General features: G+C 39.8%; 1 protein-coding gene across 1 annotated transcript in view; it reads right to left on the reverse strand.

Annotated features, from left to right (window-relative positions):
* The window catches only part of DACH1 (dachshund family transcription factor 1), a 425,335-nt gene extending 413,460 nt beyond the window's left edge, over positions 1 to 11,875 (reverse strand). The window contains exon 1 of the mRNA XM_039244384.1: positions 11,073 to 11,875. Coding sequence (XP_039100315.1) covers positions 11,073 to 11,875 — 803 coding nt within the window. The remainder of the gene's footprint in view (positions 1 to 11,072) is intronic.
* Positions 11,876 to 13,073: the final 1,198 nt, after the last annotated feature.

The raw sequence follows: 13,073 nt of genomic DNA on the forward strand, positions 1-13,073 counted from the left end.
TTTCAGGTAATTTTTTTGTTGTTGTTTTTGCAGCCCCTGTGGCGTACCATCAATCATTATTGGAAATGGAGCTGCAAAGTGCCCCTAGAAGACAAAAAAGGTCACAGAAACTTCATATTATCACCATTACAAAAGTCAGAATAGGTTGGCTTTCCTGAACCAGATTCCTTTTTAGAACAGCATAATGTGATTGGGTCATGTGATCTACCTCCTTTCCTTCCTTTCATCAGATTAAGAGAAAGTGAAGAGCAAGAGCCACGTTAAATCATCATCAAACTAGTTGGGTCAAACTTTCAAATTAAATATTTAATCAAATGTTGATATTTTATAAATATGGCATCAAAGCGATCTTAGGGCACATCCAAATAACTGATTTAATTTTTCAGCCTCACCCAAGCGTCAAGACAATGCAGAAAAATGTTAGCTTAAGATGAAAGCAAGATTTTTTTTTGTCACCTAACAGCCAATAAAAAAGAAAAAACAGTATATGTTTAAAGCTCTAAATATTTTCTCTTGATGATCTTGACTTACGATAGTTAAGAAAAGTGGTATACTTTCCATTGGAAATTTCAATGTGTTTCCTCTACTCTAAGAATCAATGTGTTAAAAAGTATTGTTACTAGGAATTCTTGTGTTTGGTTATTGTAGGAAAATGACCAATTATCCAAATGGTTTTTTCAATGTTAAGTGAAAAAAGAAGTGAAAAATCTTTAAAATCCTTTTTAATTTTGAATTGGGAAAGGAACATCCTAACCTTGGTTCCAAAATCCTATCATGAAATTATTTAGTTATCATAACTGTAATAGCAGATATTTGAGTGGGGGTATAAATGTATGTGTGTTGTTTTATCTTTTATGAAGTGTTGCTGCGTGTCTAAGATTGAGAACAAGTCATTCTATATGGAGAATTCTGTAGTCTCATGATGGTCATTTAATATCATCAATTATAAGCAAGGAGACACTATAGCTTTACCCATTTGCATTTGTTATCCATTTGTATATATAGGATATAACATTTTGATATTACAGAAATTAAGCAACCTATTACAAACCTATTGTGAACATCTGATTAACTTAAGTTTTCCAATATAGGCCCAATCACATAACTAAAGTACATCCAACTAAAACAGGAATAGCTTTTACGTACCCAATTTATCACTGGCCACCTTCATTTGTTACTATTAGTGGCAAAAGCAGGCTTCAGGAAACCCCTTCATATAATCCAACAAAAGTAAAATAAGGAACATATCTTTTAAAATGCAAGTGTAAGAAAATTAAATGTATTCATTAAAAATCCTTACACTGAAATGTTATCACAGGGAACAACTCCCTAAAACAAGTTTCTTCCTGTCCTTGGGCTGACTCTTTAATAAAGGGAAATTAGTAAGTACAAAATAAGTGTCCAATTAAACAAATTTTGTTGAAACTATATATGTCTAAGATGTATGTTTAAAAGGTAGATATTTAGTTTTTAAAAGTTAACATTTTAATCCCATGTGAAAACTTGAATAGCTGCAAAATGTTGATGACACTTTGGCTTACTGGTGAAGTGTCATTTATGAATGATATTTTTAAGATTTCCTAAAATTACCTAGCTACTAAATTTGGTAGCCAAACAGGTGTTAACAAAAAGAAAAATCAAATTTGACCCAGAAGGCCCCAATATTAAGGTTTGAATTGGGATCAGTTCATTCCTTTCCCATGGGGTAACTTGTATAAATGTAATTCTATGATTTCATAAAAGCAGGTCAAGTTTCTATCCCTGGGGGTCTTTTGGCAATTTGAAGCACGGAAGCATTGTTGCTGGCTACAAGTTCAAATCTGCATGTACTATCAATGTGGTGAAGAAAAAAAAAAAAATCAGTGAACAGCAGACATATATTCATTTTGGATTATAATATGCACTTGTCAGAGGGTACTTAGAGGGTAAGATTAAAGGTGTCAGAACTCACAACTCATAAAATATTTTGAAATCATCTTTACTTACTTCCTTATAAATATATACGTGAACCGGATAATCCAAAAAGTAGTATGAAATATGTTTCATTTTAGATAACAAAATGCAAAGGTGAACTTTAATGTTATTTTGCATTTATTATGTGCAAGGTTTGTTCTTTTTTTAATTCCACAAGCTTTAGAAGAGGCAGAAATTTTTAAGTAGCCACTGCTTTTTAACCTCTTTCCGACTTCACACAAAAAAATGCATGCATTCCTGTACTTTTACCAATGATGTAATGACTTGACAAATGCCATGGGATGATTGAGAAAGTAATTGATTTCAATTTAACTGGACCTCTACCAGGTGTTTTCAAAGACAATTACAGTCCACTGCAAGAAGTGGTAATACACATCTTCTTATGTAGACCTGCAGATTAACCCATTGACCTCACTCCTAACTCATCTCATTGATGGCAAAGCTTTTAGAAGAGCAATCATTTTTTTTAAGTTATGAAATTGTTTTCCTATCATTTATCCACTGATTTTAAAGGATATGTGTGCTCCAAAGTGCAAGCAGCAATGAAATAAACTAATAAAAGAAATGGAGCAATGACATCAAGCACATTAAATGTTATTCTATAATGTACAGATTCTAGTATCTAATAGTTTAATACCTATTTCACACAAATAAGATACTTCTCTGACAAATATTTTTGTAGAGAATTAAAGGTGCATCTTAGTTATTGTAAACATAAAGGTATAGGAAAATTAAGATAAGTTTTTAATTACTACCTTACTAACAATATAACATTGTTAATTATAATTACATTTTAAAATATTTAAGTATAAATTATTTCTTTCATGCTAAAATTAATTCTAACTATATTTTCTATGATCATTCAGTAAAGCAGAATTTCTTTTTCAGTGTTATTTTATATTTCACTAAATTGCAGAAAGCAAAATTAAAGTCAATTTTTTGGTAAGTTGTTTGTCCTCTGGCCCTATGTCCTACAAGTGTGTGTGTGTGTGTGTGTGTGTGTGTGTGTGTGCGCGCGCGCGCGCGAGCACATGCGCGCACATGTATCTGTGAGCATTTAGGGGGAGGGGGAGAAAGAATACAAATACACATATACATATATGTAAAAGTTTTTCTAATGAAGATATTATAATTATTTAAGCATAAAAACATAGACTACAAATGGGCTAAGGTTAATATAAAAAGAGATATTCACTACAAAGACTTCTAAAATACTGATAAAAATTTTACACCTGTTGCACACAGAAGGGTATCTATCTTAATATAAAAGGTATGGCTATTAATAGGACAATTAAAAGTGTTCTAAGTTATTCATTTAATAGCCAGAGGCTGTTAAACTACACATTGCTTAACTCAAGAAATAAGTATTATTTCCAAGATGTTTTCAATATAATATGGAAATTAACATTTTTGGATATGTCAGTATATGTTTGCAGAGTTGTGATGGGTTCAAAGATTTGTTATACCTTCAGTGATTTGCTTTGTTCATACATAATATAGGGTTATGAATAATACAATCCATTTACTGTTGCTATTAATAAAATTTCAGAATATAATCAGTTTAAGATTTTAACAAAATACTTTGTCTGCTTGATATGTGAATATAATAAAGTATTTCTTGATTAACATATTCCAGAGATTTATTTTCATTATCTTTCCTTAAGAAATGACCAGAATCCCTTAAATTGAATTACCAAGTATTTACTGCAAATGCCTCTATGTGTTTCCATAAAATAATTCCCTTTCAACTAGTACTCTTTCTTTCGTGAATACGTTTTGTTTGTCCTTGATGAAAAGTATTATTTTTTTTCCTGTGTGACGGGAAAGCAATCTAATTATTTAGGAACATTTGATACTATATAAATTCAAAGATAAGTTACACTGTGACTTTTTAACACTCTGTTTACCTACCTCTCCATTCATTTATTCTAAGGAAAGGAAAACATTCCTCAATTCTTCAATGTTACTAACCAAAAGTAACCAATATACTTAATTGCCTATTCCATTATAGTTTTCGTGAAAATCATGCCTGAAAAGAATATTCAGTATTTTGTCACACATATATACTACCTTCAAATTCCACTGCAGATGGTTATAAGTCTACTTACATTAAATTACATTTACGTTCTTCAGATCATAGTAGTTTTGACTTCCTGCTAGAAACATGCAATGGATTCCAGGTATTATATTCATCTTATATAATCACATGTTTTAAATGCTTCAGCTAAGCTGTCTTCTTTTTAAATCATTGCTCTCTAAAACTTTTTTAAAAAGCGAATAGCTACTCAGTGTGTTGTTGTGTTGCATAGTATTAGATATTTCAATATAGTTATAAGCACAAAAATATAAGAGCAATTAAATAATGATATAGTGAGTTTTCCAGGTTAGTAAGGTTGTCTTTCACAACTTTCACTCAAGTCACGTACATTTAAACGTGTAAAAGAATCCCAGCTTGATATCCTGGACCAGCTCCAAACTAATTTGAATCAGAAAGCAACGGGGCCACACCTTTAACAAAATTCAGTCACTGGCCACTTCAACATCCAATTTAGAAAAACCCACAGATGAATTTGCTTAAATGGGTGAATTAGAATCCTCCCAACATACAAAGTCAGTCCAAGAAAGAATACACCAGAAATTTAAAATATACTTGGTTCAAGGTTCCTGATTTTGGATTAAGTAGTGATTTGAGTCTTTCCCTCTATGATTTTATATGTCTATATGCCTGTATCTCTATCTCTATCACCTCTATCTCTATCTATGTATGACTACGTATATAAAGGGGATGATTATATGCTATTTTATTTAACTGATTTTAATCCTATCATTACTTTGAAAAACACTAAAATTTCATTAATTGATTGTCTACTTGCCTAATTTATATTGAATGGATAAAAATTCTGTTCATAGTCATTTGCACATTTAAATATAAAGTTAATCATGAACTGTAATACACACTCTTTAAAAATTCTTAGAAGCCTTCTCAAAGTAAATAGGTAGGTACATCAAAATAACGTGACCCACGAGTTGATCTAATAATAACAAATTACTGGACCAAACATAAATATACTAATCTCGGTGTTCCTGTTCTCCAAAGAAATGATTTGGTAAAGTATCTGAATGAAGTAATTTCTGTATTGTAGCATATACAAAAAAGCATATATCAACAATTAAAAGTTATTTTGAAAGACATTTACTGTAGCAAAAAATTACTTTTGCCTGGAAATACTTCAGACAAATTAAGAAGAAAAGTAAAGGAATTTGAGCATAATGTGGGCTCACAAAGCGTCTGCTATGCCTGAAACACATAATTGTGAAGATCAGGGCCTTTGATATAACTCAAAGGTGTCTTGGGGGCTTTTAATTCAGGGCTCTCTTCATTAAGAAATAAATTCCCGAACATAATAAATATAATGGAAAAAAGGTCCCTTAATGCAATTTCAAAGCCTAAAAGTATAAATATAAATGCATTCTTAGGATTTTTAAGATGTAGAATATAAGCAAGAATACACATGTAGGGATGTATATGGATAACTGACCAATCACAGTGTAGTAACTCAGCTGTTAAGAGAATAGCACATGCTGGTACATGGTAAGGTCATTCTATTTTTATATCAATTCAAATATAAAATGATAAAACTTTAATTACATATTTAATTACCCAAATAGTTAATGTCAACTTTTTTATATATTCCCTGTCATTTACAAAGTCTATAACTTGATGTGACTTTTTTTTCTGGTGAACAATCTGAAAATTAAATTCTTGAAAGATAAATTTCAGGCCAACTTTAACTTTTTTAAAGAAACAGTGACAAAAACCTTAAGATCAAAATATTTGGTGAAATCTAGAAGACTCACCTGTCCCTATTTAGAAGGCTTACTTCATATAATTTCTACAAGCAAAGATTCAAATGGAAATGGTTTACAACCTGTGAGAGTAGCATTTCTTACATTTTGCAATACATGGGTTCTATGTTGCTACTACAGGGCAATTTAAATGATCATTTTACTTGATTAACAAAGGCAACTGTATGAAACAATTTAGTAAAATAACTTGGAAAGAGAAAATAATACTAATTGATAGTCAAAGCACAAATTGTTTCTAAAATAACAACTACTTGGTTGCACAGTAAGCTAATTTACAAATGCTACTTACATTCCAAAAACAAAACATCAAATGAGAAACAATAAAGTATATTATGTTTTTGCATGCTGGTGAATCACACATGGTAAATCACCAAAGAGAAGAGTGATTTATGCTCAAATCCAGCCAAGACTTTAATCAATATTGGGTGTCACATCTCAGGAGGTTGGGGGAGGTAGTGAGGCAAAAAGAGAGTGGCTAATATTGGTCTCAGTAATTTATATGCAACCTCTGTGAAATGTAGATTAAACAACAACAACAGAAAAATAACAGCAGATTTGAACTAATAAGATGAAGGTTCACAAAATCTGTCCTACATGTGATACAAAGAATTTATGTAAGGGAATTCTGGAAAAAAAAAAAAAAAGTCTGTTTATTTTACATAATGTTTGCAGCTTCTCAAAATGAAATATCCTGTGTGCAAATCAAATTAAGTGTCTCAGAGCATTAACTAATCATCTCTGGAGTTCAGAAAGCAAACCATCTTCATAACTATGTGCACTCTTTACAATAATAACTGTGAGTGTTATTGGAGACTAACTCCAAGAAAAACAACAGGTTTGAAAAATATCCAAATAACTCAAGAATTTGTACTATGCTATATAATTTGATTGAACAAGGTAAATCCTAGGTTAGATTATTTTTTAGGTTTTGTTTATGCACTAGTTATTAAACTATAATTTTGTAACAGTTTAAACATATACAGAAATAAGTGGCGGAACCAAACTTAAACTTTCGTATTTAAGGCCTTACTCTTCTAATTATGTCATATTCTTTAGAAAATGTTATAAAATGAAACATTAGCCTTTATAGAAGCCATTAATCGACTGTAATACAAAAACTTCAAAAGCACAGTCTCTCTTCATTTGAAGTAATTTTTAATTTCTCTGTGCCAAGTATCGTAATTATCTGTTAGAAGTGAATCTGTATTTGTGCTGAAACTTTCTATTACCAATCCAGAAGTGTGTAAGTCGGTGCCATTGAAAAACATGCAATGGGGGAAATGTTCAATAAATACAGACTGGTTCAGTTTGTCATCTTTATTAAAACTCCTGACGAAAAACAGAGCCAAGAATTGAAGAATATTTTATATTTCCTATACTAAAATTGCATCCATATATTACTACTGGACAAAAAAAAAAAAGACTTGAAAAGTCTTTCAATTTGCTATCTATGGATGGTACTGACTTTTAAGACAAAGGAATACTGTTTGTGAATATATCTATGTGCATATAAAATGTCTGATAAAACCCACTGGAATCTATTTAAGTTAAAAACTCTACAATTCTAGGGCCACATAAGACCCAAATCGCAATCTGGTTTGAAAGATCCTGAAACAAAATCTCCCTCTGGCAATATTAAAAAATAAACATTTTAGATAACACAGTACAACAGAGTCACTTTTTATTACCTGAATTCACAGAAAATTGAATCCTAACCCAAATCTCCAAACAAGCGACTGACTCATACAAACAGAGGCTTGACCATGTACATAATTACTTTTCTTTTGTTGTTGTTGTGTAGTGGTTACCAGTTAATTAAGTGACCTCTGATGCACCAGCCAAGTTCATGCAACTAATGTTTAGTTTAAAAATAATAATTGGAGGAAGCTGATCAAGGTCAGACTCTGTCCTTTGACAACTTTTAGATATATTTCCTTACATTTTATCTCATTTTTGGACTCTTACTTTTAGCTTTACTATCAAGAAAGTGATAGTCTCTGTTTCATCTCCTTGTGGTAGTGACAGATGGCTTCAACATTTATTCTAGTTTTTATAGATAGCATACTGATGCAATAGCCCCAAGCAAATTAAATCCACTCTAAGGTTTGTCACCAACTTACTGAGCCACTTTGAGCAAGTTTAGAACCTTTTTTCTCTTTGATATCATTTTGGTTTCTCAGATTCTCTGATATCTAAATACTATTAAGAGACAGAATCAGATCTATGTTCTGTAAAAAGATGAGAGAGCTAAGATTTGATGTTTCTTGCACACTATGTATTAATTTATATAGTTTGCCTTTTGCACAATTTGTCTTGCCTCTGCATAAATTATTCCGTTAGATAGTCTCTTAAGTAGCCAAAGGAGAAAGAAACCAGAATGAAAGAAATCAATATGTCTAGGTGAATGAAAAAGGATCTTAATAGCAAAGGCATAAACTGGACTTGAATGAAAAGAGTAATTTTAGTTTTGACAATTCAAGGTGCAAGTATTGTAGGTATTGCTTTCAAAGTTAAGAAATAAGACAGTAACGCTGATAATTATCATTACAAATAATAATGTATTATAATGCAAACAATATGTTTTCACGACAGGGAGTTCAATAAGCTGTCTTTTCTTTTTTCTTTTTTTTTAGTCAGTGCACAGTTAAGAAAACCTAGGTAGAGATCTCCAATTACACATCTTCTAAGGTTAATGACTGCTGTATTTGCATGTATATAGGTTTGAGCAAGGCTTGTAGTTGATGAAAGATCAAAATGCAAGAGCAAATCAACAAACTAACCACGTTTAACTTTAAAATAACCTGAAATTGAGTTTTAGAATAACACATATAATTGTACAATATTAAGACCAGGTGATTGAAATATAATTAGAGTATTGATGAAATATTTTTGAAGAGATATAACAGTTCTATTGGATTTTACTTATCTTAGCTGTGAAAGTTTAAACTCCAGAGCTATTGTCAACCTCAGGGGGAAAAAACTAATTAAAACATTTTTGTTAATAACTTTAAGAATATTTTCCAACCATATAGTGAGGATTTCATTCTAAACACTAAGCAAAAATGTCAGGAAAAAAATCAAGGGAATAATTGTAAGAGGTGTAACACTATCTGCCTTACATGGGTTATAGCATTGCAGTCATTGAAAGAAGTTTTCTCTAGCAATTTTCTGTATGTTATGTGAAATGGTCATTAATTATCTAGTACAGTATATGCTGTGAGAAACACAAAGAGATTTCAAGAGCAGAGTGGTCTGACTACTGAAGAGAAACACAGTAGCTCTTCACCAATGTACTAGGTAGGTAGACAATTCCATAACAATCAACTGGCTTCAAATTTTCAACTAGTATTCTTTCCAACAACTCTGTAACAATTTTCTGCCCTGCTCTGAGTCGTTTTAACAATACATTGTTGGCAAATATTTTATCTTCTGGAGGTCCTAGGACTCCAATTATCTCGGTAAATGACGTTTAGTGATCAAGATTACCCCCTCAATCTTTACTGCCACCTGTCCATATCCTTGGGCACGAGCGCGCGCGCGCGCGCGTCTGCACATGCACGCGCTCTCAGCAGTCACCCAAAAATAATAGAAATGAAGGTTCAAACCCCAGACACACACCCAAGCCCCCATGCAAAGAAGAGCAAACAAGGAAAAGAGTTTCTGGCTAGGTCAGAATAGGACATTTGCAGGGTTCAAGTTGGAGGCAGTTTTCGTCTTACAGCCTTCCCGGGGCACTAGCCCGAAGTCTTCCGGGGAAGTAATAGCTAGGGGCTTTTTCCCCCGTTTCCTAGGTCTCGTCCTAACCCTCTTTCCTTCCCAGCTCAATTTCGCTGACTCTAACAAGGGACATGCACCCTAAAAGAGCTCCATTCTCTTCCTTCTCCTGGTCTTAAACTTATTTGGAGGGTATCGAAGTCCCCGCGTAAATTTTGCGCGCAGTTCCCACGCGCCCGCGTCTGGTATCCAACTTTCCCTACTCTCTTTCTCCTGGCCTCTCAACTTTTCCCTCTGCTTCAAACGGGGGACCCGGCGGAACTGTGAAAGCGGGTGGAAAGAACATTTCCACCCCGAAACTGACACGTTACCCCACTCCCGCCCCCTCTCGGTAGATCCTCCCCCAGTGAGCGTTCATTAGCATAAAACCAGTCCGGCCGGGCACCTGGTCCCCCGGCCTCCAGGGTTCGCGCGCTTTGCCCGGCTGTGGAAGCCACGGCACGGGGGATTCAGGTCTGCAGAACATCCCAGTGCAAAGCTTGCACCTGCTCATTGCGTGAGCTACTAACCTTAAAAAAAAAAAAAAAAAAAAAAGGAAGAAAGAAAGAAAAAGAAAAAGACAAACAGTTTGGAGAGCAAGAAAGAGAGTGTGCGCTTCAGTCCTCCTTCCCCACCTCTCCAGCTCGGCTTCCAAGAGTCTCTGGCACCCCGTCACCTCCCCCTGCTGAAGGAAACCTGCTCGTTCCCCCGCATCTGCCCCGGGCCAAACGTACCCCTTTATCTCCTTTGCACAAGCTCACATGCGGACACACGCACACGTGCGCGCACACACAGACCCCTCCCCTCAGCGGGCTTCCCCTCGGGGCTTTGGGGCCGAGCTCGCAGCGAGTCCCCCGGGATCGCTCCTGGCCTCTCGGCCTCGGAGGTCTTTTCCCTCCCGACCTCGAAAGGGCCCACGCCCGCAGCTTCCTCCCGGGCCCCTCACCCGGGGCGAGTCTCCCCGCTCCCGAACCCTGGGGTCGGGGTCAAGACCTCTCCCGCCCCCGGGACGCCGCTCGGCGCCGCCGACCAGCCCCGCCGGTGCCCCCCGGCTCGCGGTGGAGCCCGGGTCCGAGGGAGCACACTCTCCGGCGGCAGCGCGGCGAGGGGTCCCCCGGCGCCGGCGCGGCCCAGGAAGGGGGCTGGGGCTCCTGGAAGTGCACGGTCCTCCTCCTTCCCGCCCCCTCCGCCCCGAGGCTCGCGGCTCCCGCGGCCCGCAGCAGCCAAGCCCCTGCGCCCAGACGAGCAAGGTGGGGACCGGGCGGAAGAGCGCGATCTGGGCAGGGTGAGGTGCCAACTTGTCAGGGGGTCGGGAGCGGCCGGCGAGCCTCGAGCAAAGGGAGGAGAGGCCGTGCTCTCCGGGGCGCGCGGCGCGCGGGCGCGCGGAGCTCGGGGCGCCAGCAAGGGCGCGAGGGAAGGCTGAGGAGGAGGCGGGAGGGAAGGCACGCGGGCGGCCGAGGCTGCCCCCCGCTCTTTACCTGGCGTTGGTGCAGTCATTGTAGAGGGTCTCGAAGTCCTTCCTGGAGATGAGTTTGCAGCGGTTCACTCCGGGCTGGATGGCGCCCAGTCCCCTCAGGATGCGAACCTGTTCCACATTGCACACCACCGGCGTGATCTCCAGCCGCTTCAGCTTGGTGTAGACCGTGTGCAAACCCCCCACCAAGTGCTTCAGGAACAGGTCGAAAGCCTGGGGCAGGCAGATCAGCTCGCAGCCCTCCACCGTGAAGGAAGCCACTTTGGCCCCCCTCAGATCCACCATTTTGCACTCATTATTCTGAGGGGTGTTTTCCACTGGGGACGGGGTCGAGTACACGGGTTTCCCGGGGAGGGGGCCGCAGCTGCTGCTGCTGCTGCTACTGCTGCTGCTGCTGCTGCTGCTGCTACTGCTACTACTGCTGCTGCTGCTGCTGCTGCTGCTGCTGCTGCTGCCGGTGCTCGCGTTGACGGGGGTGCTGGAGGCGCCGCCGCCGCCGCCGCCGCTCGCGGTCGCCAGGCTGGGGTTGCAGTTGCCGCCGCCGCCGCCGCCGCCGCCGCCGCCGCCGCCGTTGCCCGCGCCGCCGCCGGTGGAGGTGACTGTGGCCGCCGCCGCCGCCGCCGAAGCGATGGGCTCCGGCCGGAACAGAGTTGGCCCTGAGGACGCCGGGGGCCCGACGGACGGAGCCGGAGACGAGGTCGCCGAGGAGGTGGAGGTGGTGGTGCCGGAGGAGGAAGCGGACGTGGAGATCGGGGGCTGCGGGGGCACCAGCTGGGTCGGAGGGATCAAAGCCGCCGGCACCGCCATGGTCACATATAAAGGGAAAGCGAAGGAGGAGAAGCGAGCGGAAAAGTTGCCCCACACCCCGGGGAGGGGAAGGGGAAAAAGAACGGGGGGGAGGAGGCGCTGGGGGGGTCCGACCACAGCCCCAACTACTCTCGGGGAGAGCGAGAAGGAGAAAGGGGGGGAACCCGGGAGGTGCGGGTGGAAAGGCGAGCGCAGGAGGGGCGAGCGCGAGAGGCGCTCTGGAGAGAAACGCACAAAAGTGTCCCGCAAGTCGAAATGCGAGTCCTCTCCGGGGGCTGGGATCGGGGGCTGGTTTGGGGGGGGGGCGGGGGCGGGGAGGGTCGGCTGTTGTTGTGTGGGTCCCGCTCTAGCACAAAGTTAAGGATGAAGGTGAAAAGGAGGAGGTTTGAAGGACTGGGGTTCTCCCTGGCAAGTACATTGATCAAAGATTGAGAGGGGAATGACAGAGAGAAAATGAGCTGAAAAGTGCAGGCTGCCGGCTGGACGAGTTGTTGTTGTCACACGGTGCAGAGGGGAGGAGCTCCGGAAACTTGAAATACCCTTTGAAGCCGCAAAAACCTCACTCACTAGTATTAACCCAAATTATCCAACCAGGAACTCGGAGCAGAGACTCCGAGAGCGCGAGACGCGTTGGGAGAGCGAGGGAGCGAGGAAAGCGGGGGAGGGGGGCGAGGAGGGAGAAACTGGGCTAGGGACGGAGACCAAGAGCCTGGGACACACAAGTGGCGGTCGGAAAGGACAGGGAGACGATCTCCTTGGGTTCTTCTACCGCCGTTAGGTTGCATGTCTAATATTCCATCTCGTCCGCGACGACTCGTAATCCCCCCCCCTCCCCAAACCTTCTAAGCAGTCGCCTGCCAACTTCGAAGAGGAGCGCTCCGAGCTCTCCTTCAAGGATTTAGGGTGGATCTCCGCTCGTGTTGGCCATAAGATACAAATGAAAGCACATCCCTTCCCTTCACGATTTTTAAGAAATTATTTTGAGGAAGCTTCACGTGTAAGCAAAGCCTATGTTTCATGAAGCCGATTGTTTTACTCTCTCTGTTAAATTATTTATTAGTGTAAAGAGAGTGAAAATTCCAGGACAGTTTTCAATTGTGGGGGGGGGAGTCAGTCTGAAGTCACTTAAGGATAATGGAATCCTCTGTGTTTAGTTTCTTATTTCCTGATAGATTATGGAAAGAAAGAAATGCTTGCC

Source organism: Hyaena hyaena, unplaced genomic scaffold, assembly GCF_003009895.1.
Source record: "Hyaena hyaena isolate Hyena2069 unplaced genomic scaffold, ASM300989v1 scaffold_239, whole genome shotgun sequence".
Taxonomy (NCBI): Eukaryota; Metazoa; Chordata; class Mammalia; order Carnivora; family Hyaenidae; genus Hyaena; species Hyaena hyaena.